The sequence below is a fragment of the Sciurus carolinensis genome, chromosome 17, assembly GCF_902686445.1.
Source record: "Sciurus carolinensis chromosome 17, mSciCar1.2, whole genome shotgun sequence".
Classification (NCBI taxonomy): domain Eukaryota; kingdom Metazoa; phylum Chordata; class Mammalia; order Rodentia; family Sciuridae; genus Sciurus; species Sciurus carolinensis.
In genome coordinates, this window is record NC_062229.1 from 21980252 (window position 1) to 22007752 (window position 27501).

Consider the following 27501-nt stretch of genomic DNA (forward strand, 5'->3'; position numbering starts at 1 on the left):
CGGGGCGGGGCTGCACGGAGTCCCGGCGGCGGCGACCGCGGCGGCTGCGGACTCGCTAGTCCTAACGCCGGCGGGTCCCAGGCGCAACCGGATCCCGCCATGGAACAGCCCAGGAAGGCGGTGGTGGTGACCGGTATGCGGGCGGCAGCAGCCGGGGGCTGGTGGGCGGCCCCGGGGTGGCGGGCCGGACCAGGCAGGTGCTTCGAGGCGTCCCAGGCTGGGAAGATGTCATCGACTGAGGGAGTCCAGCTCAGTTCGGGAGACCTAGAAAGTGGAGGAGGGGTCGCCTCTGCGGTCCGGGGTTCGGGGGTCAGGACAAGCGGGACTTGCTGGGGGAGGGCCTGGGCAAGTGCCGCGTGTGGAGCAGCCCCTCGCCCCCGGCGTCCTTACTTAACCTCTGAGGACAGTGACCCTCCAGGGACCTACCTGCTTGTTCTGTCTGCCCAACCAGCAGACTGGACGGGACCCCGCCTTCCTGCCCCTCCCGAGACCTAGCCTGTCCCCACCCCCTTGCCCCAGGGGACAAAGGCTGACTTGCGGGCAGGAAGTGCCCCGTGACAAATGAACCTCCCAGTCGCTGCTCCCTGAGCCCTGAGTTAATGGGGGGCTGCTCCCCTCGGGCAGGAGCTGGTAGGGGTTCAAGGTCCGAGGTCGCCGGGCTCTCCCCCGGCTGTCCCAGGGACTGTCTTAGCCAATACCGTTTCTGCCTGGATTGTTTGGGGTGAACCAGGCCCCAGCTGTCACCGATTCTCTTGAAACCAACTGTTCCTCCTCGTTGAGACTCCACCTCGGGGCCAAATGGTCCGTCAACATCCTCCAGGCCCCAGAGTGTATGCGTGTGTGGGTGCATTTTGCTGTGCTCTCTAGAGAGGTTCAGGGGAAAATGGAATGAAAAGTTCCAACAGGTGTTTTGTGACCCAGGGAGGTTGGAGTTAGTCCTACTGTAAGCCCCAGGAAATTGGAGGAAGCCACTCACTCACCTGCCTAACAGGTGTAGAAGGGCCCTGCCCCTGGCCGCCACCACCATCCTCTGCCTGGTTGTCCATTACTCTGGCCCTCACTGTGCAGGCACCAAGCTGGACACTTTCTGTTCCACTTTTTGCCCATGCTGTGCTGGAGAGCCATCCCGGGCCTATGCGGGTCCATCACTGAACACATCTCTAGCCCCAGTGCGTTTTCCTTCATGGGTTCTTGACACCTTCACAGTCTCCATTTTGTAGAAAGAGAAACTGAGGCTCACAGAAGTCACCCCATTTGTAAGTGACTAAGCTGGGACTCAAAGAATCCGTAGAAAGAGGGAGTCAGGAGGTCCCCTCCTGAGCTGGCTGCCCCTACCTGCTGTCCCAAGGCACTGTGCCTCTCCCGTGATGTTGACATCATACGGGACCCCTTCCCAGCTGGCCCATGCCCTTAGAGACATTTAGCTTTGAGGCAGTATGACCCAGTGATTAGTAGCGGGAGGCGGAGGCTGGGAACCCCCATGGATGTGGGTCTGAATCCCGTGCTCTTCCATCTTCTTGCAGTGTGACCCTGGGCACCTGGTTTCACCCCTCTGTGCCTCAGTCCTGGCTCCTGTAAACCGGGGCCAGGCCATACCCTTGCCTACCAGGAGCTGCTGTGAGGCTGAATGCTAGATCATTTAGTACAGCCTCAAGTGACTTTTTTCTTTTTTTAAAAAAATATATTTTTTAGTTGTAGATGAACACAATACCTATATTTGATTTATTTATTTTTATGTGGTGCTGAGGATCAAGCCAGGGCCTCACACGTGCTAGGCAAGCGCTCTACCACTGAGCCACAACCCCAGCCCTCAAGCAACTTTCTTGATTGAGAAAGGGTCCCTGGGGTTGACCCCCCAGAGAGAAGGGTGATGGGATGGTGTCTGGACAGGGTGGACTGGAAAGACAGTCATATCCCTGGAGGGCCATTCCTTATTCACTGGTGACCCATGGAGTGTATCCAGAGTCAGAGGAGATGCTCACTACAGAACAGTGATAAAGTAACTATAGGTCGGGTCAAAGATGGTGAAAGAAATTGAGAAAGGAACAGGCCAGCTTTTTCTGGGTCCAAAGGAGGCCCCTAACCCCTGGCTGGCCATGAGACTCAGGTGGTGACGAAGACAAGACTCCTGGGCTTCGTCTGAAAGCAGATGGGTGGAGGAGGGGGACTCTGAAGGGCTACTGGGTGCTCCCTAGGCCCCCAGGCCTTTGCAGGTGGTGGCTGCTCCCCTCTGCTTCCCGCCTGGGGCAGGCTGGGAGGGACTGCTCTGTGGGTAACACCTTGCTCTTACTACTTTTCAGGGTTCGGCCCTTTTGGGGAACACACTGTGAACGCCAGCTGGATTGCAGTCCAGGTAACTCAGATCCCACGGGTAGGAGTCTGGCTCGGAGCTGGGCTCCTCCAGAAATACTTGGCACTGAAGAAAGTCTCCTTGGAAATATTGGAGGCTGATACACACCTCACTGTCACCTCCATCGCTTACACTTCCTGAGCACTTGTGCCTTTTTGCACCTAGCACTCTCGAATTTTCCCAATTGTCCCTGCATGGTAGTTGCAGTTATTCTTCTGACCACTTTATGGATGTGGAAACTGAGGCCTGGGAAAGCAAACAAGGGAGTTATCTGAGGTCACACAACCAGGAAATGGGAGTGGCGTGCTTCAGAAGCCCCTTCATGCTCTGGGGGGATCTCCAGATCTGGGTCCTGGGGGTTTGTGGCATGGATATAAAGGTCACTTGTTTCCAAAGCACAGGTGCATAAGTGGGGCTGGCCCCCTCTTTACCTAAGAGGCATCCAAATAGGGAGTCTCCATCTCTTTGATGAAAATCGTTTGTATTTACTCAAACTGGGACTGGTTGGTCTCCAGATGGCCAACCTGAGAAGCCCTGGTGTTTTGGTCAGGTGTCTGCAAGGTTTGGGAGACCAGATGGGGCTGTGGAGTGTGTCTTAAACTTGTAGGAGGGCACAGTAACCCTTAGTGTCACCTCCCAGTACCTGGGGAAGGAAACAAATCTGCTTGTGGAGGCAGGGAAGCGGGTGTCTCTCCCGGTGTCCTGAGCAGGGTGCCAGCCTGCAGAATCTTCCTAGTTTCTGTGCCAGATGGAGCATTCGGAGGCAGGCTCGGGAACAATGAGTGGAGAGAAAGGGAGATGTTTTCTCCTCAGATAAATCAGCCCATTAGCTGCCTGATTTAAAGTATTCCATGCTTCTCACCCAGACTCCTGGATTTGGAGAAAAGCCCAAATTGAAATCTCAGTGTGCTGCTCCCCAGCTACCTCCTCCTCTATTTTACCACCTCCTACTCTAGACCTCAAAGTCCTGGCCACTTCCCCCCTTCTTTTCCCACCCCACTTTGCAAGCAGGATGGAGGGCCGGGGTCCCGGGACCCTGCAGATGGGAGCGCGTCCGAGGCCCTTCTTGTGCACCCGCTCCCCGGAGCCCCAGACAAAAAGAAACAGCGTGTTTCTGAAGACTTGTGTGTCTGGCTTTGTACGAGTTTCAGACAGGAGCCTTCACGGGGCTGAGTGGACACAAAGCCGAGTGTCTGAATTCCTGGGCCCCAGACACTGCGATCTGCATCTAAATAGAAGAAAAATCAATTAAACAATCTTTGGAAATCCCTCTGAGCTTCGGGGCTCCTGGTGGAGGCTGGCAGCTTTTCATCGTGTGACCCTGGGGAAAGACCCCTTTCTGCTTGGTTCCTCCTCTCTCCAGATCTGAACTTCCCGTTTTCTACTTTGTTCCTGATGTTTATGAAATAAGATCTCCACCATTCCCCGGATTCAAAGATGCTGATCGTCTTAGAGCTGGTTGTTTCCCTTTAAAAACAAACACACGGACTAGAGGCTATTGTCTGTGTGATCAGCGATGTTTCATATATGTGCACCCCTGAGTCTGGATCAAGATCTAGAACATTCTGTCATTCTTCCATGTTTGCTTGAAGAGCCCTCGTCTGGCGGTTGGGCACACCCCAGGTGTTAACTTCTCTGTGGGCCTGCTCGCTGCTTGGGATCCGCCTCTTCTAGAACTCGGCAGCAGTAGTGATGCTGTCAACAGTGGCTCTTCTGTGGCTGCTCAGGATCTGTCTTGGGGGTTACTTGCAGCTGCTGGGGGTTCTTTTCTGTTGCCCCCATGAAGGCAGATTTGACTGTTAAAAAGGTGTCACCTCAGATGAATGGTCCAATCTAGACCCCAAGAAAATATGCCTTGGGCTGTTCTTGTGTAAAGTGGAAGCAGCTGCAGGCAGGCAGCAGGGGACATCTGTCTCCTCCACCTGAAGGTGCCAGCTGCGGTGGCTTCTTCGAGGTCTAACTGCATTTTCAGAAGCCCAGGTTGGCAGGCTTGACTCCCCTTCATTCTCTTTTCCTTCCTCTCTCCTTTTCTCTTTCCTTCCTTCTCTGCGGATTCCGTCTTTCTCTTTCTCTGCATCTTTTTCTGTCCGTTTCTCTGGTTCTCCTTTTTTCTCCTGTGGGGAGGACTGAACCCAGGGCTGAGCATGCCGTCCCCAGCTGCACCGCCAGCCCCTCCCCCTCTGCTCCCTGCCCCTCCCCCGCTGCTTCTTTAACCAGCTCTCCCCCAACCCCAGTCCTCCTCCTTCAGTCCCTGGGGTTTGGGGGGGTGGGTGGAGGGGCTTGCACCCCGGTAGAAAGTGAACTGTCTCCCACCAGCCTCGTGTGGGAGGTGGCAGTTGCTGGGGGGGCGAAGGGTAAGCTCCCCCTTTAATTTTTCCCCAGGTTGGTGGCCGCCCCCCAGTGCCATGCCCCCAGTGCTGGGGATGGAATCCAGGGGCTCTGCCACGGAGCTACAATTTTTTGCGGGGGGGACAGGATCTGAGTTGTCCAGCTGGCCCCAAACTCGTGATCCTCCTGCCTCAGCCTCCCCAGGGGCTGAGATTACGCCCCGCCCCTCCCCCAGCTTCTTTTGCAGGAGGGACCCGACCCTTCGTGTGTCCCATCTCCCCTAGATCCTGTGTGAGGGGCTGGGGCACCAGCTGGTGCGACCGTCTCTTCTTAGAGGCTCAGGTGGGTGTGGAGGGTCAGGGAGCCCCAGGCTCAGGGCTGTCTGCAGCATTCCCTGCCTGAGCGGGTCACAGAACGTGGTGACATCCCGGGACAATTACTGCCACAGTGAGTCTAGACAGACCTGCTAAGGATATTACCAGCGAACAAAGAGGGTCTTTGTCGTGGGGTCAAGGGAATCGGTCAGGCGCGGCCGCGCGGCGGGGTCTTGTCAGGTAGACGGGGCGGAGACAATGCCGCGTCTGGGGCTCCCCAGCCCGGGGCCTTTGACCGTGCGCGGGGCGCAGGCCACGCCCGCCGCGCTGCTGGAAGGGCTGTGGGACTTGGGGTGCGCGGCACCCCTCCTCCCCGGGGAGACCTGCCCTGCTCTGTTGGGAGAGGATGTGTCCACAGGCAAAGAACATGTCCAGACCTGGGCCACCCACTTCCTCCACAGCGGCCCGTAACTCCAGGCTCTTCCGCTGCCGGGGACCTTTTGAAAACTGAGGAGTAATTCACATAAAACAAGGGCCTAGACCCAGAACACTCCCACTCCCTCAGAACTTTCCCTCCCCGCCCCTGCCCTTGCCCATCACTCCCTAGCCTGCCCCAGAGGAGTGTCATCCTGAGCAGGGCCACCAAATGTGACATTTTCACTGTAACTGAGTGCTGGGATGGAACCCAGGACCTGCACATGCCAGGCAAGCGCTCTACCACTGAGCCGAGTTCCCAGTCCTTTTATTTTTTATTTTGAGACAGAGTCTCATTAAGTTGCTTAGGGCCTCACTAAGTTGTGAGGCTGGCCTTGAGTTTGCCATCCTCCTGCCTCAGCCTCCCACCTACTGGGATTGCAGGTGTGCATCCCCATGAGGCTTGATGGGGGTTTTCTTAGTTGAGATTTTCCCTCCTACTTGCAGGTGGCTACAGGTGGGATTCAGAGACCTGAGGAGCAAAGATTAGGCCAAGAAGATGACTCCCTCCCTGGCTTCTTTGACAGGCCACCCCATTTTCTATCTACCTCGAAGTGTGAATCAGGCAATTTGGTGCATGTCTGTAATCCCAGAAGCTCAGGAGGCTGAGGCAGGAGGATCGCAGGTTCAAAGCCAGCCTCAGCCATTTAGTGAGACTGTAAGCAACCTAGCAAGACCCTGTCTCAAAATTTTAAAAAATAAAAAGGGCTGGGGATGTGACTCAGTGATTAAGTACCCTTGGGTTCAATCCCTGGTACCAAAGCAAAAAAAAAAAATTAACGTGGGCGAGGCCCCAGGTGCTTGGGAGACATCTCCCAGTGGGGACGACGTTTGTGTTGCAGTGGGCAGGTAGTCATGGGGCGGGTCGCACTCACTTCCTAGAGGAAAGAGAGGCCAAGGGAGGATCTGTCGGGATCACCTGTCGCCCGGAGCTGGGCACCTGGCCTCGGCAGGTCACATGTCTGGTGGCCTCGGGAAGGTTCATAGAGCTGGCTACCTTCATGTTACCTGCATCCGTGGTTCCTCCGCCCACCCAGGCTGTTGGTGCCACTAAATTGAGTCACCTGGGCTGGCTGGGCTTGCAGGTGGCCAGGCCCACAGGCAGCAGGCTTCATTGAGGGACAGATCTCCCACTGAAGCTCTGAGCAAAACAATTCTTTACTGTCCTCGGTCTGGGACACTAGCATGCTTCCTGTCACCAGGAAAGTCCCCCAGGGCCACAGAGAAGGCCGGGGAGGACAGGGTCACGGTTGGCAGGGTTCAGAGACTGGCGAGAACAAACCTGGTAGATGATTTACCTCACCTCTTGGTTGGTGGCTCATCAGGGACCTGGAGGAAAAGTCTTTGTTTCTTTTCTCTCTCTCTTTTTTTTAAATCTTCAGTCTCTGTAAAGACTGTCAAAAATCGCCATTCTCTTTCTTTTTTGCAAGTCAATAAAAGTTAAAACTATTTTCTGACTCTGATAAAAATCAGAGAAACATTTGTAAAATCGCCACCATGTCCTTCTTCCTAGCAGGACTGAAATCTCCACGTGTCCCCTGGGCGCGGTGCCCCCTCCCCAGTTCCTCGTGCCCTGAGGCCCCCGGTGTTAATCTTCTATCACATTTGCTCTTTCTCTTTAAATAGAATTTTTCTGAGTCACGGAAGGGTCACTGCAGACATGCCGCCCAGTGTCCCTAAGCAATTCATGGTGAACTTCCTAAAATGGTCCCAGCGCGATGATCAGAATCCGACTTACCGAGCGTCCGTCCAGTTCTGTAACCTGCAGGCTTCATTCAGATCTTGCCACTGTCCTACGAGTGCCCCTTACAGGGAGAGAACCTTCCGGATCACGCGCTCTCGTCCCTCATCCCCTCTCTAATCTGCCATCTGCACACCCGCTCAGTCTTCCCTGCCGTCTCGGGGTGTGGACATGCTTGGTGGCTTTGTAGACTCCCTGGAGGCAGGTTTGTCACTGTGTCCTCATGATTAGACTCAGGCGGGCGTTGCGTTTCTTGGCAGGGATTCCACAGGGGCTGCGCTGTGACCTTGGTGGGTCCTATCAGGAGGTACCAGGTGTGACCATGTCTCATCCCTGGTGCCTTGACCTTGACCTCTTACTTGAGGTGGGGTCGGCTGGATTTCTCCTTGTAAAGTCACCCTGATGCCCTTTGTGACTGCAGGATATCCCGTGACACAGCTGGGCACTCCTGAAATCCCAGGAGGCTGAGGCAGGAGGATGACGAGTTTGAGGCCAGGTTGAACAGGAAAAAATTAAAAAATTACTTGGTGTCTAAGGAGTAACATGAAAAATCATTTATTTATTTTTTTTGCTGGGGGAGAGGTAGGGGGAAGTGCTATAAAATAATTTTTAAATATACATGAAAAGAACATGTGCACATGCCGTATGCAGAGCAAATATAAAATTAGGTGGTTATGTGTTTCATATAATGTGTTTTAGGAAAAAATCTCACTAGTGCATCAAGTCCAGTATTCTTGGACGTTGTCACTTGGCACAGGCTCTCTGTCTATTTTTATTTATTTTGCAGTGCTGGGCTTGGAACCCAGAGCCTCCTGCATGTTGGGCAGGTGCTGTACCACTGAGCTCCCCCCAGCCCAAGGCTAAATTTATTTAAGGAAAAAAAAATCAAGTGTGTGAGTTTAAGAAACACGCTCAGCCCATCCCCGTAGCCTGGCTGTCCCTCAGGCGCCTGGCCCCAGGGTAAAGGAAGGAGTCTCCTGACTTGGCTCACATTTGATTGAAAATGAAAAGTTCTTGCAGCCCCCTCCCCACACAAGTTGCAGGCCCGGCGTAGAGGGACTGAGGAAAGCCTGGGTAGGCGGCTTCGCACATCTGGCCCTTCTCGGCCAGGCCGCTGTGCATTTGAAATTCCTGCGACGTCGGGGGCAGGGCAGTGTTGACTCTCTAGATTTTAGATTTCCCTTTGGGATTCAGAAAAAAGGGCAAGGCAAGGAATTCCAGAATGTTCTGAAGGCTTGAAAATGGGAACCTGAATAGTTCCCAGCCTCTAAGACAAGAAGAATGTAGTTGTAGAGTCGGATTCTGAGTCTCTAAGCAGTAGACTTGAGGGTGCGAGGAACAGTGTGGAGCTGCGGGGAACAGCATGGGGTGGGAGGAATAGCCTGGAGTGTGGGGAGCAGCATGTTCTGTGGGGAGCAGGTTGGGACACGAGAGCAGCATGGGGGGCAGGCAGTGTGCTCAGAACCTAGACTCCAAAAACAGGAGCCCAGGGGCAGCCAGCTGTCCTGCTGTCCTGAGGACCCCTGCTGCTGGCACCGAAGCAGATCCTGTTGCTGTGTGTTCTCAGGAGCCTTTCAGACATAAGGTCACCCCCTTCTGCTTTTTTCTTTCCTTTTGTTTAATTGTGATAAAATTTCTTAGCGTTAAAATGTACCCTCTTACACATTTTAAAGGCCATGCTTCAAGGGCCGTAAGTGCTAGGCTGTCAACCTCTCACCATCTGTTTCCAGAGCTGTGTTTGTACTGGGGATTGAACCCAGGGGCACTTACCCACTGAGCCACGTCCCCAGCCCTTTTTATTATTTTATTTAGAGACAGGGTCTCGCTGAGTTGCTTACGGCCTCGCAGTTGCTGAGACTGGCTTTGAACTCCGTATCCTCCTGCCTCAGCCTCCGGAGCCTCGGAGATTACAGGCATGCGCCACCGCACCAGGCCCACTTCTCTTCAATCCTGATTTGTCCTGATTTTAAAAGCAGCACCTCTCACCTGGGACTCAAGACATGACTTTGAGGGGCTGGGGAGATAGCTCAGTCGGTAGAGTGCTTGCCTTGTAAGCACAAGGCCCTGGGTTCCATCCCCAGCACCGCAAAAAAAAAAAAAAAGACGTCACTTTGAGCTCATCAAGGGGAAGGGCAGGCACAAGTGTGGCCATTCCAGTCGGGAAAGGTTGGACTTCCGGATTTTGTGAAACACTGCATGGTTCACAGCCCCAGGTACACAGGAGGCTGCAGCCAGAGGATCAGTTTCAAGACCAACCTGGGTACCATAGGGACACCCCGTCCCAAAATAAAATAAAAAGGGCTGGGGATATGGCTCAATGGTAGTCTCCCACAAAAAGGAGGAGGAGGAGTCCAAATCCTATCACGTTTCTGCAGACAGCCCACTCTGTGCCTCCTCCCTGCTCTGTCCCCTCACTGTCCAGAAGGTGGCGACCTCTCCCCGTTTATTCCTGGAATTCCTCCAGGTGACTTCAGAGAAACAACAGTCTCCCTGTGTTTCCCAGACTGGCCTTAACCTTGCAAACTTTCTGCCTCAGCCTCCCAAGTAGCTGGAAATACAGGCGTCTACCATGGCTCACATTTGATTGATCCATTGGTCAATTGATTTTGAGGTACTGGGGACTGAACTCAGGGGCACTTGACCACTGAGCCACATCCCCAGCCCTATTTTGTATTTTATTTAGAGACAGGGTCTCACTGAGTTGCTTAGGGCCTCACTTTTGCTGAGGTTGTCTTTGGACTTGACATCCTCCTGCCTCAGCCTCCCAAGCTGCTGCGATTACAGTTGTGCAGCATTGTGCCCAGCTAAATAAGTACTAATCTTGCAGGACAGTGATGCTACATCTTGGCATTTGTGCCTCACACATGGATGTGAGAAATTTGCGCACATACACTTACTGCAGCATGGCATACAATTGAGGAAAAATGGAAGTCACTTAAATGTTCCAGCATAAGAAAATGGTTAAATCATGAGAGCCAGTTTCTCAGGTGGAATATTATATAGCAGAGAATGTAGAAATGTAGACGGATCTCTGAAACAGACTGCACAGTGGAGAAAATACAGTTTCTGAAGTTTATAATCAATGTAAAAATAAGTACGGTAGTGCCCCTTATTTGTGGTTTTACTTTTCTTTGGATTCAGTTACCTACTGTCAATCATGGCCCACAAATATTAAATTGGAAATTCTAGAAATAGACAATTCATAAGTTATAAGGTGTGTACTATTCTGAGTAGTTTTTTTGTTTGTTTGTTTGTTTGTTGCAGTGCTGGGGATTGAACCCAGGGCCTTGTGCTTGTGAGGCAAGCACTCTACCAACTGAGCTAGATCCCCAGCCCCTATTCTGAGTAGTTTGATGGAATCTTTTGTTGTTCTACTAGATCCCACCTGGGATGTGAATCATATTTTTGTCCAGTGTATCCACACTGTATATGCTGTCTGCCCATTGGTCATTGTAGCCATCTCAGTTAGGAGATGAACTCTCACAGTATGGCAGTACTTGTGGGCCCTCCTTTTGTTTGTCTGTCTGTTTTGTTTTGCAATGCTGGGGGCTGTGCCCTCATTGGACTTAACAGTATTCTCAGAGCATAAGAGCAGTGATGCTGGAAATTCAGCTGTGCCGTAAAGAAGCAGCACGGTGCTGCCTTGAAGTGAAAAGGCGAACGCTCTCTACGTCATAAGTAAAGAAAAAATCAGATATTGAAGCTGGGCGTGCTGGCACATGCCTGTAATCCCAGCAGCTGGAGGCTGAGGCCGGAGGATCGCAAACGCCAGCCTCAGCAACCTAGCAAGGCCCTAAGCAACTTGGCAAGACCCTGTCTCTAAAAAATAACAAAATAGGCCTGGGATGTGGCTCAGTGGTCGAGTTCAATCCCTGGTACCCTCCCTGCCCACAAAAAAATGAGATGTTGAGGTTACTGTGATCTATGTGAAGAATGATTTTTCTGCCCATTAAATTATAAAGAAGGAAGAAGAAACTCATGCTAGTTTTGCTGCAAAAGTCACAGTCACAGTGTGTGCTAAGTGCTGAGTTAAAATAGGGAAGGAGGCCAAGAGTAGCGGCACATGCCTGTGATCCTAGCTACTTGGGAGGCTGAGGCAGGAGGATCACAAATTTGAGGCTAGCCTGGGCAACTTAGAGAGACCCTGTCTCAAAATAAAATTTAAAAAGGCTGGGGGTGTGGCTCAGTGGTGGAGCTTGCCTAGTATGTGCCAGGCCCTGCGTTCTGTCCTTGGCCTAGCGGGGGAAAAAATGGAAAAGGAATACAGTGCTTAGTTAAGATGTAACTGGGTGCTATCTGAGATTTCAGCATCCACTGGGGGGCCTTGGAATGTGTCCTCGTAGATAAGGGGGACGCCCATGCTGTGTGATTAACTGGGTAGTTGTGTGTGAGATAGAGGGGAGTCTACAAGGATGTGCACTGTTGGCACTTACCAGAAATCCCAGTGGAGGCTGAGGCAGGAGGATCGCGAGTTCAAAGCCATCCTCAGGAAAAGCGAGGTGCTAAGCAACTCAGTGAGACTCTGTCTCTAAATAAAATACAGAATAGGGCTGGGGACATGGGACTGAGTTCAATCCCCAGTAACCTCCCCCACCCATAAAGGAGTATTTACCTCTGAAGTATGGAGATGGGACACAGGATAGGGTGGGGGTGAGGGGACATGGCCATCTGTCAGACTTTTAAGGAATTTGGTAACTGTCTTAATGTCCTTATCTCCTGACTCCACCTTCTGTATCATTTCTCAACCTGTTTCTATCAATTGATTTTTCTCCTCCTTTTGGGAGGTTTTCTGTTTGTTTTTTATACCAGGGATTGAGCCCAGGGGCGCTTAACCCCTGAGCCACACCTCAACTCTTTTTATATTTTATTTTGAGACAGGGCCTGGCTAAGTTGGTGAGGCTGGCATTGAATTCATGATCCTTGTGCCTCAGCCTCCCGAGCCACTGGGATAGCAGGCGTGCGCGGCTGCGCGGGGCTGGGAGGTCTTGTCCAGCTCGTTTGCGTGCCGAGTGAGTTTTGATTTGATGCCAGACATTGTGAACTTTTCCTTGCCACGTGCTGGATACTTTTGGATTTCCTGTAAATACCTTTGAACTTCTTTCTGGAGTAAGCTGTCACTTGGAAGCAATGCCATCCTTTTCAGGCTTGTGAGGCAGGACCAGAGCAGCCTCTATTCCTGGGCTACTGTTCCCCCGCTTTCCGTAAGAGGTCTTTTCACTCCGGCTGGTACAGACGCAAACTCCAGTTGTCCCCTAGCTTCGGAGGGTGGATTCCAAGATCAGCCCTGGTTAGGATACTGAAACCCATGAGTGTTCCAGGTGCCTTCTATTAAACGGGGTCACATTTCCATGGAACCCACCCACATCCTCCTGTAAACTAAATTATCTCTAGATGGCAGGATACTGTTAGCTTTCTGTCACTAGAGCAAATACCTAAGGTCATCTGCTTCTAAAGGGAAAAGGTTTACTTTGGCTCCCAGTTCTGGATTTTTCTGCCCAGGATGAAGTAACCCCTGCCCTGGGGTCTTGGTGAGACAGCGCAGGAGCAGAGCTGGGTGGAGCGCTGCGCACTCATCGTGACCATGACCAGGGCGGAAGAGGAGGAGCCCCGCTCACTCCCCAGGCCACGCCCCCAGTGACCTGAAGACCTCTCTCGCCACCCCGCCTCTTAAAGGTTCTGCCAGCTCCCAATAGCACGAGGCTTTTATTTATTTTTTTGTTGCAGGAGTTGAGTCCAGCGGTGCTTCACCACTGAGACACATCCCCAGCTCTCTTTTGTGTTTTATTTAGAGACGGGTCTCGCTGAGTTGCTGAGGCTGGCTTTGAACTCGCGATCCTGCTGCCTCAGCCTCCAGAGCCCCTGGGATGACAGGTGTGGGATTCAGGGGGCGCCAGTGCGCCCAGCTAGCACTAAGGTTTTACTACACGGGCTTTTGGGGGACAGTTTTCCAAACCGTAGCAGATGCGTAACACAAGGTATGGTAGGTATCATACTGCGTTGTCTCGGGAGGCGTGACAAGAAAAGGCTCCGTGTTGGGCTCTGACGCAGCGGAGGGAGACCTGCCCTAGAGCCGGGGCTCTGCAGTTGGGGGTGCCCATGGATCTGGAAGCCGAGTCTGTGCTGGGCCAATCTTGTGAGGCCGTCCCCTCTGCTCCTCCCAGGTGGTCTGTCTCGGTCTCAGCACGTGCCTATGTCCCTCACGTCTGCAGACCCTCAGAACTCCCCAGCTCTCCCCCACGCTCCCTTTCTCCACCTCTCTCTGCTCCAGGGCTCCACCCTGAAACCAGTCTCCTGACCCTTTTGGAATATAATCACCACCTTTTCGATTAGTAAGTGAAAACTACTAATTTGTATATCGTGTCTCTTTTCTTCTAGTTGTTGCAGACAAGACGGTTATTCTGATTGCTATATTTCAACCAGAGAGGCTTTGTTTTCTTCTTGACTTGTAGGGGAGGAAATCCAGGGTCTCATGCATGCCAAGTGCATGCATGACCACTGAGCTACCCCCAGTCCTTTCTTAAAGGAAGCACATTCATGCTAAAATAATAAGCTGAGCTGGCTTGTATTTAGGCGCTTGCCCTTCATTTTTGTTATTTTGTTTTTCCCCCTTATGCAGTGGGCACTACTATTAATCACACAGATGAGAGCACTGAGGCCCAGAGAGGGTGGGTAACTTGTCCAGGGTCACCCAGCCAATAAGTAGGGGGAGGAAGGGACAAAGTCAGTCGTCTACTCTAGAGGCAATGCTCCTCATTCCTACCCTCTGCCAACCTTGCAGTGAAGAAGTGTTTCTTCTCTTTTTCCTTTTTAAAAATTGAGGTGAGATTCACATAACATAAAATGAGTCATCATTTTGGGGTTTGGAGTATAACTTAGTATCCGAGTACGTCTAGCATGAGTGACCCTGATTCAATCCCCAGCACTGCAAAATAACAAGTCAGGAGTGTACCATGCAGTGGCACTTGGTGCATTCATCTTATAACCATCACCTTATCTTTTCCAGAACATTCTATCACCCGATCCCTGAGAGCAGCCCCTCCCTGTTCCCACCCCCTAGCCCTTGGCAGCCACTGATCTGGTTTCTGTGAGTGGACTTGGACACACTGTGTCCTTTGCTGACTGGCTTCTTTACTCAGGGTGGCTCTGGAGGTTCATCCAGCTCCGTTCCTTTTCATGGATGAATACTGTTCCACCAGGTGACCAGGTCACATGCGGTTTATCTTCTCTGTTGACGGTATTTGGGTTGTTTCTACCATCTGACAATTGGGAACGGTCAGGAGCTCCCTTTAGATGTGGCAAAGGATGAAAAGGAGAATGAGGTCCCAGCCAGTCCTGCTTCCAGCCGAGGTAGGTAGGTTCCCTCAGGAGGTTTGGGGACATGCCCAGGGCCACACTGTTCCGTTGCTGTCAAAGTGTCCAAGCTTGGGCCACTGGGTTCCTCAGCCAGCATTCACAAGTACCTGCTGTGGGACAGTGACTTACATGCGACTGAGAGAGTGGCAAGGGCTGAGCATCAGGAAGGGCTTCCCAGGAGGCCGGGCAGGAAGCTGAGGAGGAGCCCCTGGCCGGGGCAAGAGAGAGGCAGGGCGGGCAGATGGGCCCCCTGCAGCCGAGGGACGGTCCTGCCAGGAGGGCCCTGTGGCCGCAGGGCATGGAAGTCGAGCAGGCTGCGGGGAGATGGCACCCGGGCCACCGTGGGGAGTTGCAGTTCAGTCTTGGACAAGGCTGGAGCCACACGAGGCTCGAGGCTCGGCAGGGAAATGTGATGGATCTAACTCATTGTTGTTATTACCATTATTTTGCTCGGTGCCGGGGCGGGACCGGCCTCCTGCGTGCTGCCCTGTGGAGCTCCGCAGCCGAGCCCCGCCAGTGCGCAGTGATTCTGGATCCCGCCAGGCCTGCGGCCAGGCAAAGGGTTAGGGCTGTCGTTGGTGGAGATGGAGGGGTCTAGGTCTCCCAATCTGTTCGCCAAAGGAAACTTGGATGTACCTAAAAATCCTCTAGGGAAAGGTCTTCTGTCTGTCTGTGTGGCCAGCGTCCTGCCCGGGGTGCGCAGCATGCGGAAGCTGGGGAAGGTCCCCAACTCTGCGGCTTGACTTTCCCTTTCCGGTTGGGAGAGCTGTGCACAGTGGGGGTGGTGTTAGTAGGCACAAGGCCCTGGCTTCCATTCCAGCACCAAAAAAAAAAAAAAAAAAAAAAGAGATGGTGGGCCCTTTAAGGGGAGGGGCCTAGTGGGGAGTAATTAGGCCACCCAGGACACTCCCTTCAAAGGAGTCCCTGCAGTTTCATGGGACTCCGGATAGTTCTCCAGAGAGGATTGTTAGATAGCAGGGAGCCGGTGCCAGGCTGGTGGCACAGGCCTGTCGTCCCTGCTACCAAGGCAGGAGGATCTCAAGTTCAAGTCCAGCCTGGGCAACTTAGTGCGCCCTGGTCTCAAAATAACAAATATAAAGGGCTGAGGATGGAGCTTGGTGGTAGAGCAACCTAGGGTTTCAGCCTCACCCCTAACTGTCATCTGGTGTCCTGCTTTGCCTCGCAACCTCCCTTCTACCACCAAGACCTACACCAGAGCTCAGCCAAAGCCCAGCCAGGCCCTTGAACCTCCAGAACAGTGAGCTAAATAACCCCCTTTCTTTATAAAGTATCCTAGCCTCAGGCATTTTGTTATAGTAACAGAAAATGAACTAATCCAGACCTTCTCTGGGCTAATGATCCCCTTTCATGGCACTGGGTGGCGGCAGCAAGCCCAGATCCCAGTCAGCTCTGCGATCACGGGGATCTACAGGGCACTGTGTGGCTAAGCTGGTGCAAAGGGGTGAGGCAGACTCCACGCAGCTATCGGGATGTCACCACTGCAGGCAGCTGTGATGCGGGCAGGAATGGGGATCAGGGTTTGATGGTGTGAGAAGCAGTACCGTCAGTGAGGAGCAAGCTTGCAGGCTGGCGTGCACCCTGCCTGCTTCATCTTATGATCCTCAAACTCTTTTTTGTTCTGAGACAGAGTCTTGCCAAGTTGCTTGGAGTCTCACTAAGTTGCTGAGGCTGACCTTGAACTTGAGATCCTTCTGCCTCAGCCTCCCCAGTCGTTGGCATGTACACTGTGCCTGGTGATCCCATGACCTTTCCATCTCATGCCTGTGATGGTTGGAAGCTCCCTAAAGAGTTGGCTCCATCTGTAAACATAGACTGTGAGCTTGCTCTATATCAGGCACCAAGTCTAAAACTAATTTTCATCACATACCGCGAAGCGGGACAGGGGATGTAGCCCAGGGGCAGAGCGCTGCCTAGCCTATGCGGGTGAAGCCCTGCGTTCCATCCCCAAGGCCAAAACAACAACAGCAACAACAACAACAACAACAACAAAACGAATATTAGTAACGGCAGCCAACATTATTGAACTCTTAAAATGTGCCTGGCATTGCTTGGGACTGTGTCCATTAGCCTGTTTAATTCTTAACTCTCCTGCAAGGGAAGGCCTTTGTCACCCCCATTTTCCAGACGTGGAAACCTCAGAGAGGTCGAGTGACTTGCCCAAGGTCACACAGGCGGGGTTCCAACCCAGGCACCTGGCTCCAGAGACAGTCATGCCACCTTCCATGGAGATGTGGAGGGACAGTGGAGGAGCCGCTGGGGAGAAGAACACGCCTCTGCCTGATCCCCAGGATGGCCTGTGTCCTGAGGACAAGCGAGCCTGTCCCCAGGGGGCACACTGTCCCTGCCCCTTGCCCAGTACCGCGGGCCTCCCTCTGTTCTCTCTCCAGGAGCTGGAGAAGCTGGGTCTGGGCGACAGTGTGGACCTGCACGTGTACGAGATCCCCGTGGAGTACCGGACGGTGCAGAGGCTCATTCCCGCCCTGTGGGAGAAGCACAGTCCCCAGGTGAGGCGGGCGCTCCCTCAGGACTCCACACACCCCGACGCTGTGTGCCGCCTTCTCCATCCCATGACCAGTGCCAGAGCCTCGTCCTCAAAAGGGACAGGCTTTTCTGGGTTTCTTTGAGGGAGGAGCGCTCTTGCTTGGGACCTCACAGAGCCTGGTTCTGTCCCTCTGGATGTCTGTCTGTCTCCAGCAGTGGTTCCAAGAGACTTTCAGGAGCGACGGGGGACGTGCAGCTCAGTGGTAGAGCACTTGCCTGGCATGTGCAGGCCCTGGTTCCACCCCTAGTACTGCAAAAACAAACAGGCCGGGTGAGGTGGGGGTCACCTGTAATCCCAGCCACTCGGGAGGCTGAGGCAGGAGGATCACAAGTTCGACACCAGCCTCAGCAACTTAACAAAACCCTATCTTAAAATAAATAATAAAAGGGCTGCGGATGTGGCTCAGTGGTTAAGCGCCCCAGGGTTCAATACCCAGTACCAAAAAATAAAAGTGAATGGGTGGGTAGATAGACCGTCAAAACACATGTCTACATAATTTGTACAGAAAAGCGCGTGTGCTTCAGGGATGGTTCGATCCGTGTGCTCCCGCGGTGCCCGCGGTGCTGTCTGCATTCTCTGGGCCGCTCAGCTTGGCTCTGCTTTGCTCTGGAAAGAACCTCCCGGTGGCCGTGGTTGCTGGACCTCCCCCTTTGGCCACTCAACAGAGTAACATTTCCCGCAGTCATTTTCCCCAGGTCCGTGGTTGGTCCTCATTGGCCAGCTGGGGTCACGTGCTGTCCCTGAACCAATCACTGTGGTGGGGGAAGAAGGACGACTGATTTGTAGAGCCTCGGCCCCATGTCCCGCAGCAGCAGACCGAGGCCCCAGCTCCTGGGGACCTCTTCGAGCGGGGAAGGGGTTGGGGTGGCCTTGGCTAGACGTGGGGGGAAGGAAGGCCAGTCTGACGGCAGCCGTGTCCTCACATCGCAGGGAGCCCAAGGGGTCAGGAGCCTAAGCCCGCCGCGGGGCTTGCCTGGCGGGTGTGGCTGAGAAGCCAGGGTCTCGGCCAGCTGTCTTCCCAGGTGCACTCCTTCGGGGCTCCAGCGCTGCCAGGAGCTCTTCTTTTTAAATTTAATTTAATTTGATTATTGTTATTTTATACATATATATATATATATATCCCCCCAATGTCGGGTGGAAGCCAGGGCGTCCCAAAAGCTGGGCCAGTGCTCTCCCATGGAGCCACACTTCCAGCCCTTTTTATTTTTTATTTCCAGACAGGGCCTTAAGTGATGGAGGCGGACCTTGAACTTGCAGTCCTCCTGCCTCAGCCTCCAGGTCTCGGGATTGCAGGTGTGGCCACCGTGCCTGGCAGGACTCCCGCTCTCCAAGGAGGCCCCTTCTCTGGTTTCAGTGTAGTTTGCCTTGGCTTAGAGAGGGGGACCTGGGAGCTTAGTGAGACTGGACGGAGGTTCTCTAGCTGCTTTCTCCTGTCGTTCCGTTTATGTGATCTTATCTTGGTCCAGTTTATTAAAGAAAAAGCAAACTACTGTCCCGGCCTTCCTGTGCTGTGTAAGGTCGGGCATGTTTGAGAGCGCAGGGGTCAGGGATTGTGTCACTGTGCAGACATCCTAGAGTGCACCTAGGCGCCCTAGGGGTGAGAGCGCGCCCCACCCCCCTCGTTTTGATTTCGGTTTGTTTGTGCCGGGAATGGAGCCACTTGCCCTGTCACTGAGCCACGCCCCCAGCCTCAAGATGAAAACTTGCCTGGACGTTTTATGGTCTTCTGTGCCCTGGTTCCCATACCTGGTGTACCTTTTATACAAACAACACAATTCAAACATACATCTTGCCCAGTAGGCACTTTTGGCCATGGGTAGCTAGCTACCAGAAGAAAGCAAGTTCTTCAGCCCAAACTTTATTTCATGAATTATTTATTTCATTTTATTCTTTTCAGCCTAAATTTTATTTTTTGTGGCACTGGGGATTGAACAGGGATGCTGTGCCTCTGAGCTGCATCCCTGGCCCGGTTTTATTTTATTAAGACAGGGTCTCGCTAAGTTGCTGAGACTGGCCTCCAACTTATGATCATCTGGCCTCAGCCTCCTGAGTCTCTGGGCCACACTGAGGCATTACCAGCTTCATGGCTGGGAATGTTTGGCAATGTGTGTTATCTTCTTATTGGGCATTCTAGTTGTTTCTGGGCTTTTTCTTACTTTTGTTTGGTTTGGGGTTTGGGGATTTTTTTTGAGGTGGCACCCAGATTTGAATCTCACTTTTCTATAACCCAGATTCATGCATAAAACCAAGTTATTTATAAAGAGAAAGTGACCATCTTCCTTGCATCCTGGATAACTTTTAGGTTAGGTTTCTGGAAGCTATACCTTGCCTTTTGCACTTGGCAACATGTCTTGAAGATCATTCCATTTAAAACTGCCTTGGGCATTTTGACAGCTGCATAATAGTTCACTGTCTATTTATCAACCCCTCACTCATGGCTAATTAGTTGGTTTCTAATATTTGACTGTAATGACACACAAAGCAGCAGTGACAGCCTCGAGTGTTCGTTCCTGTGCGCCTTTTGCTGGCAACCCTTTCTTCGAGAGTGACTGTCAGGTCTATTCCAGCAGCAAGAAGTCAGAAACCGTGTAGCCCAGACAGAACCCAGGGAGGCTGCGGCTCCCTCCTGGTCCGGGCGCCCCCAGGCCCTGGCCAGGCTGTGCTAAGCCCTACCCATCTGTCTGCAGCTGGTGGTGCATGTGGGGGTATCGGGCATGGCGACCACGGTCACACTGGAGAAGTGTGGACACAACAAGGGTTATAAGGGCCTGGACAACTGCCGCTTCTGTCCCGGCTCTCAGTGCTGCGTGGAGGACGGGCCGGAGAGCATCGACTCCATCATCGACATGGACGCTGTGTGCAAGAGAGTCACCACGCTGGGGCTGGATGTGACAGTGACCATCTCGCAGGATGCCGGCAGGTAGGGCGCTGGGGGCCCGGTGGCGGGTGCGAGAAGGGTTTCCTTCGGCTGGCCGAGGCTGGTACTGGCAGGCCACGTCTGTTGACTGTGGCCTTTGGGGACAGAGCACTTAATGCCTAGGAAGCCCAGAACTGGTCGGTCCCCTGGGCTGCAGACCTCTGAACAGCGCTGCGGGTCGGGTGCGCGTCCTCGGCATTATTCCCTGGGCAGCACAGGACAAGGGCGATCCCGTGGTGTCTCCACCGTATCAGAGAGTCTAAGTCATCTAGAGAAGATTTAAAGGCCGCGGGAAGATGTGTGTGATATGCGTGTGAATGGTTATCCATGGGGGCCTGGAGCCGTGTCCCCGGGCGCCCTGAGGGACAGCTGGTTTAGGATTTCATCTAAGGGCTGGGGACATAGAGTGCCTGCCTCGCAAGCACCAGGCCCTGGGTTCAGTCCCCAGCACCCTCACATGGCCGGGGTCACATCCATGCATTCTCCTGGGAAGTCCCTTCCCGGTTTCCATTTTGGGGCAGCCAACACGCTCCGCAGTGGGGTCTCCACTTCCCCAGTCTGCAGCACTCCTTGTGAACGACTTCGTAGTCTTCCTCCATGCAGGGGGCCCAGCATCTCTCAAGCCACCTCCCCTTAGCAGACATGTGGGTTGCTGTCAGTTTTTCTGCCTTTTTACACAACAGTGACGGTCCTTGTGTCTGCTCTCCTGGACCCTTGTGCAGAGGTGTCCCAAGAGAAGATTCTCAAACCTGGAAGTGCTAGGTTGGAAAGTCTATGATTATAACGTCCCTCGCTGCCCAGTCGCCTTCCCCTGGGGACAGGCAGCTCTCATTCCCACCAGCACCATCCTGCTCTGCCTGCTGGCCACTCGGGCACCAGCATGGGCAGCTAGCCGGTTTTCCACTTTGGCCGCATTGGGGGCGAGGAGGTGGGCTCCCATTTTGCGGCCTTCTGCGTGGCTGGGGCGGGTCCCACGGTCCAAGGCTCTGCTGCTCTGTGTGCTGACAGGCTGCCTGGTTTGCTCCCCCCACGCCCGTGGGCTAGATACCTGTGTGACTTCACCTACTACACCTCCCTGTACCAGAGCCACGGCCGCTCGGCCTTCGTCCACGTGCCCCCGCTGGGCAAGCCGTACAACGCCGACCAGCTGGGCAGGGCGCTGCGGGCCATCATCGAGGAGATGCTGGGCGTCCTGGAGCAGTCAGAGGACAAGATGGACTGCTGCCACCAACACTGAGAGCCACTCAGGCCTTCCACGACCTTGGCCCGCTGGGGACCCCAGGAGGGACATCCGCCCTGGGCCTGGGGAGAGACAAGCTGCCAGCACGCCGAGCACCAATCTGAGCGGGTCTGGCTGGCCACCTCTCACCCCTGCTCCACGGAAGCTCCCGTGGCCTCCACGAACGGGCTGAGAAACCTCTCCTGTCCCCTGTGCATTTGGGGACCAGCTGCCCTCAGGAGGTCAGCCAGTGGACAGGTTTCCAGAGAGCCTGGGTCGGGCGCCTTCCTGAGTCTGGGGGAAGGAACTCGAGTTCACTGCTCCAGACTGTTTCTTCTCAAAGTCAAGGCTCGTGAAGACTCTCGGCCCAAAACTGTGTCCCCAGAGTGTGAGTGTCCCCAGACGGGGCCGCCTTGAGATGTGGCTGGTTTTCTGTTCTCTTTTTTCTCTCTCGTGTATTAGTTTGGAGCACAGAGTAATTTATATTCCCTTTGTTAAACAGTGGCTTAGCCAGGGACCCAAGTGTCTTCTCTTCTTCCTGGGGTGTGGCCCACTTTGGCCTCCTGCCCCCCAAACTGGACTGAAGCCTCCGTATCTTTGTTTCAGAGACCCCCTTGCTCCACAGAGGGGGCCCATGGCCAGGCCATGGTGCAGCCACGGGGTCCTGGTCCCTTGACCCTGGAGCTGTGTGCTGTCCTTGGGGGCCTCCAGCACCCCTGGGAAAGCAGCTCTGGGCTGCTTGTGACTTAAATATGCCACGTGTCGCAGCCTCGGAGGCCTCCCTGGCCACCTGGGGCCCGAGGCCTGGAGCTGGAGCCCGGCATGTCCCGGCATGCTCGGGCAGACCCCGGCAGGCCCAGCGGGTTCCAGGCGAATGGCTTTTGGAGCCTTGCCCGGGACTCAGGAGTCAGTCTGCACCTTGCCCCGTGCCGACTTTGAACTTGCCGGGCGGGTGGGCAGCATCCCTCGGGAGGTGGCTGAACTCAGCCCCACCCTGACGCCTGCCGGCCAGGAGAGAGCACCGACCCACAGCAGTGCCACGCGGGAGGAAGATGCGTGTGGGGACCGTTGCCTTTTCTCTTGGGGAGGAAGGTGGCTTTTCGTTTCCCTGGGAGGGACTCTGCTGGCCTCCCAGGTCTTCTCCACCCGAGGTGGTCGGTTGGGTCTCTTCAGCTCACTTCCCTTCCCTCCCGTCCCCAGGCCAGGTGGCGCCTGGGCCCAGCTGCCCTGTGGTCACCTGGGACCTGGTAGCTGGGCTTGGTCAAGCGTGTCCCCTGGCAGGCGAGTGGCTCGGTCGTGGGACTCGGGGTCTGCGCTGGGCAGCGGGCAGGACTGGCTGGCAGGTTAGACCATCGGTGCCTGCTGCCTCCCTGCCCATCCTCCCCCTTCTGGGCACTGTCCCCCGAGCCCCCAGCCCGAGCGCTCGGTCTCAGAGAGCCGGAGGGTGAGATGTCACCACGTGCGCCCGGCCGGCTCTGTGAGTGGGAGCTGGGGCACTTCCAAGTGTGGGGACCGGGACAAGGGGCTCCCCAGGGTCTCCCTCAGACCAGCTCCAGGCTCAGGTCTGTCTGTCCCCAGAGACCCTAGCGCGACACGGTGGGAGGGTGGGAGGGGGCCGTCTGGGCTTAGCTGGCCCCTGCCACCCCCTGGGGGCTGTCCCTGGGCTCCAGGTCCTGTGGGGCCCAGCTCCCTAGAAACGCTGCCCGTGGGTCGCGTCGTCACGGAGCTGGGCTGGTCTCCTGTGCTCAGCCGTGGAAGGGCACCCACGTCCCGCCTCCTCTTTTCCTCCCAGGTTGATTGTTTTAGCCTTTTCACTGGGGGACTCGTTCCCTGGTTGTCTGGTGAGTCTTGGCCTAAAAGTCCCTGTGTGAGAAGGGAGGACCGGGTCACCCTGACCCTTGGCCCTCGTCTTCAGACTGAGGTGGGAGCTGGCAGAGGCACAGTCTGTGAAGTGGGGTTCATGGTGGAGAGTCAGGCTGGGGACGTGGCGGGTAGGCGGGTGGCAGGAGGGAAGTGACGCTGGGTGCATCTTGTGGGACGCAGCAGGGGCCCCTGGGGGTGCTGAGGAAGGGGACCTGATCCTGAGTGGCCTCGGCCGATGACGGCTCCTTCCTCAAAGACGCCAGCCCGTGTTCCTCTGTGCCTTCCACCGGCCCCTGGGGACCTGGAGCGGAGGTCGGTGCGTGTGCAGGGGAGGTAGCTTGAGAAAGAAGGAAGAGGGCGGGCGGGAGGGGAGACGGGCGAAGGGACGGGGAAGTGGCCTGGTGGGCTGAGCTGGGTGCCACCTGGCCGACCTGCCGTGTCAAGCACTGGAGCACTCAAGGTCCCTGAGGACACTCAGGCCGGCCTGGCGGGGTGGTGGGGGTGCTGAGTCACGATTTCCCAGTCAGTGCCAGATTTTTTAAAGAAAATGTCACATTGCTCCAGGCACGGTGGCACGTGCTTGTCATTTCGCTGACTCAGGAGGCTGAGGTAGGAGGATCGCAAGTTCGAGGCCAGTCTCAGCAACTCAGCAAGGCCCTAAGCAACTTGGCGGACGCTGTCTCAGAATGAAAAGGGATGGGGATGTGGCTCAGTGGTAGAGCCCCCTGGGTTCCACCTCAGGGCCAAAAGGAAGGAAGAAAGAAACAAGTTTCAGCAAAGGGAAACCCCTGCCCTGTTCTTCGCTGGTGGGAAAACTTCCAGAACAGCAAGGGAGGCTGGAAAGTAGACTTGGGATGCCTGTGTGCTCGAGAAGCCCCCGTGGGGAGCAGGGCCAGCTGGCCTGTGTGCTCTTGTGCCTGCGCCCCTCCCTGGGGGTGGCCGGGTGCTGGGGCGGCTGGCATGGGAACCAGCCCACGACGGGCCTCTTCTTGGCTGTGGCTGTCTAGACTGTTGACCTTTGACCTCCCCACCCCCTGCTAGCGTCTGAACGTCCAGGACAAAGCCCCGTTATTCCCTGTGGCCTCAGCCTCTGCCCCAGGCTGCCGGGTAGCCCTAGGAGGCTGCAGCCGGCCCCGGGCACTGATGGCCGTCGCAGAGACAGGCACAGGGCGCCCCGCGTGGCCACAGAGTCCCTGGTGTCCGTGGGGAAGAGCTAAGGCTCTGCTAAATTTCCCTTCTCCAGGCACAGGCGCCTCGTGGGGCCCGGCTGCCGCCAGAGGGAGGGAGCGTTGGCAGAGGGGAAGCTGGGGACGGGGCCTCCAAGTCCCTCAGCACAGGGTTCCTGGGGGCAGGCCTGGCCAACCCCCCTGTGCAGTGTTCGGTCCTGAGTGGGTGCTGAACACCCTCGCGGAGACGTCCCCGGCCTCTGGGACGGTCGTCACACACTGTCTGGGGTGTCCGGACCTTGGAGGCCCAGCCCAGCCCCAGGCTGTCCCCTCCCGCCAGTCCCTCCCCTCCCTGTCCCCTGAACCTTTCTCCAGTTGCCCAGTGACCCACGAAAGTGCCTGCCCTGCTCTGGTGGTCATGGGGCACGAAGAAGGGGACAGGGCCCTGGTGCCAGAGGTGGCCATGTCCCCCTCCAGCTGGACCCGGGTCCTCTAAGCCATCAGCAGGATGGGTTGACAGGGCTTGGTCTTGAGGAAGTCCCCCAGGCTCGTCAAGGCCTGCAGCGTCCCAGTCCTGGCTGGACGTCGAGAAGGCCACACCTGGACCTTAGAAAGCAGGGTCCCTTTCTACCTGGCTTGTTTCTGGGACCCCCCAAATCTCAGGTTTTAATTTTGTTCTTAATTTCTCTCTAGGAAAAAATTCTTGCCGAAAGTGACTGTTTTCTGTCCCCAAAGGAGGGCCCAGCCCCTCCAGCCTCAGTGTGGCTTCTCCCTCACCCTGAATCCCTGCCAGTGCCTTGTCTGAGACCCCCGTGCCCGGGACCCCTGGAGCAGAGACGGGTCCGCTGGGCTCTGCTTGCGGCTGGGTTCTGGGAGACTCCAAACTGGACACCCCAGAAGCAAATAAAATAGTTGAAGTGTATTGTGTTCTGTGTGTCCTTGTGTGAGGCTGCATCCGTCGGGTCATCCACAGCCTGGGGCGTCAGTGGGCACCGGTGACATCTGTCACTAGGCTTTCTATCCTGGGCAGGTGACGTGGTGCTCATGGGTGCTGGATGAATAAGAGAAATTTATGTTGTTATTGTTGCTACTAAGGATTGAGCCCAGGGTGCTCTGTCACTGAGCCACATCCCCAACCCTTCTGATTTTTTTTATCTTGCTAAGTTGCTGAGGCCAGCCTCAAACTTGAGATCCTCCTGCCTCAGCCTCCTGAGTAGCAGGGATTACTGGTGTCGCTACTGCACCCTGGAAGAGAGGAATTCCTACTGTGTGTTCTCTGTCCTCCAATCCAGGTGCCTTGGTAGAGGTGGTAGAGAACTTGCCTAGCGTGCGTGAGGCCCCAGGTTTGATCCCCGGGATGGCAAAAATGAGCAAACACAAGTGGCCTTTATTTTAATGCACAGAGTGGTGGGGGACTTGCTTGTGGTCACACAGCAGGGGGAAGCAGGTGCTACAATTAGAACCATGATCTGGGCCACCTGGTGGTGTGTGCAGCCCTGACAGCGGGTGCTGTGACCACCTGACAGAGGCCAGGAAACTCAGGCTGCATGCCACGGGAGCAGAGGGCGCTGGAGCATGAACCAGGCCCGGCTCTCTGGAGCTGAGCAGCTGGCAGAACACAAACAGATTCTGCTTATCGCCCGTGTCTGACCTTGGCAGAGATGGAGAACCCCCGCCTCACGCCCCAGCTCTGCGGCTCTCTGAAGAATGGAGGTTTGATGGGGCTTCTGTGATCAGGAAAGCATTTGAGTCCCATGGGACGGGGGAGCCTCGGAGCCACTGAGAACCCAGAGTCTTTTTTGTTTGCTTATTTTTGAGATGGGGTCTCACCGTGTTGCCCACGCTGGTCTTGAACTCCTGGGCTTAACTGAGCCTCCCGCCTCAGCCTCCTGAGTAGCTGGGACTACAAGTGGTGCCACCACTGCCCTGGCTTAGGCCACACCTTCAAAAACCCCCTCCACTGTCCCCAGCACCGCACTGAGGACCAAGCCTTTAACACGGGGCCTTTTGGGGTCATTTAAGATCCAAACTGCAGGGCTCAGGGACAGAGTGCTGTCCTGCATGAAGCCCTGGGTTCCATTCCCAGCACCGGAGTACCTGGCCGGCGTCTGCCTGGGAGTGGCGCTCTCGCCACCCAGGCGCCTGCGTGACCATGGGTCCTTTAGGGACCTGATTTCCTTTGCTTTTCAGGGCTACTCTTGGTTTTGTAGTCTCTCAGATAATTGATGCGCCGAAGAGGTGTCCTAGGATGGTGTTCTAGGGTGAGAGACGTTTCCCCAACATCCTCTGAAAATTCACTGAACCGAAAGCAGATTGGCCAGGAAAAAAGGCACACGAGTGTATTAACATGTCCCAGGCCTGGCAACCTGTCACTCCGCTGACCCGGAGGCTGAGGCAGGAGGATCGCAATGCAAGGCCAGCCTCAGCCCTTAGTGAGGCCCTAAGCAACTCAGTGAGAGCCTGTCTCGAAATCAAAAATTTGAAAAAGAGCCGGGCACAGTGACGCACGCCTGTCATCCCAGCAGCTTGGAGGCTGAGGCAGGAGGATCGCGTTCAAAGTCAGCCTCAGCAACTTGGTGAGGCGCTAAGCAATTCAGTCTTGCTAAGCGACTCAGTGAGACCCTGTCTCTAAATAAAATATAAAAAAGGGCTGAGGGGGGCTCAGTGTGAAGCCAGAATCATAGGTGATCGGGTGGGATGGAGGAAATGGAGGCCATCTGAGTCCCGGAAGTTGCAGATGCCCCTGGGAGACTGGAATGTCACTGTTTCCAGAGCGCTTGGATCACCAAGGTCACCTGCCTATACTGCCCCTCAGAGGGCTGCAGGCAGGGAATTGGTAATTAAAGCCCCCTGGACTGCTACCTGCCTGGGTCACTCCCTTGGGCCCTTCCCCTGCGCATCTGCTTCCCACCTTTTGGCCACCCCACCGGCACCTCCTGGGCACCTCCTGGGCCTCGTCACATAGGCAGGAAGGAGAGAGATAAGGGGGAGCAGGAGAGCAAAGGAGACTTTATGAGAGTGGCAGGGCCTCTCACTTCTTGGGACACCAGGACACCAGCCGCGGCGCCTCCCAAGAAGTCTGTTCCCCCCTCGAGTAAAACCTGCTCCATCTGCCGCCTCGGCCTCGCATGTTCACACTTCAGCACCCGAGGAAGCAGAAGCCGCCACCATAACCCGCGTCAGATCTCGAGGTCCCACCGAGACCTACACCAG

General features: G+C 55.1%; 1 protein-coding gene across 2 annotated transcripts; it reads left to right on the forward strand.

The window, feature by feature from the left end:
* Nucleotides 1-25210, forward strand: Pgpep1 (pyroglutamyl-peptidase I). 2 transcript variants are annotated; one of them, XM_047531727.1, is made up of 5 exons: nucleotides 1-133; nucleotides 2301-2353; nucleotides 16969-17085; nucleotides 19811-20043; nucleotides 21085-25210. In XM_047531727.1, the coding sequence occupies exons 1-5, from the start codon at nucleotides 100-102 to the stop codon at nucleotides 21275-21277; spliced, it is 630 nt and encodes a 209-aa protein (XP_047387683.1). In that variant the 5' UTR covers nucleotides 1-99; the 3' UTR covers nucleotides 21278-25210. The 2 variants fall into 2 exon arrangements, with proteins under 2 accessions (XP_047387683.1, XP_047387684.1); XM_047531728.1 differs by having other exon boundaries at nucleotides 19925-20043.
* The last annotated feature ends 2291 nt before the right edge of the window (nucleotides 25211-27501 follow it).

Bases quoted from the DNA above. Each gene is read 5' to 3' on its own strand.
- Pgpep1 (XM_047531727.1), top strand. From the start codon at position 100: ATGGAACAGCCCAGGAAGGCGGTGGTGGTGACCG. The intron at 17,086-19,810 runs GTGAGGCGGGCG...ATCTGTCTGCAG, and splicing joins GGGAGAAGCACAGTCCCCAG to CTGGTGGTGCATGTGGGGGT. The intron at 20,044-21,084 runs GTAGGGCGCTGG...CCCGTGGGCTAG, and splicing joins ATCTCGCAGGATGCCGGCAG to ATACCTGTGTGACTTCACCT.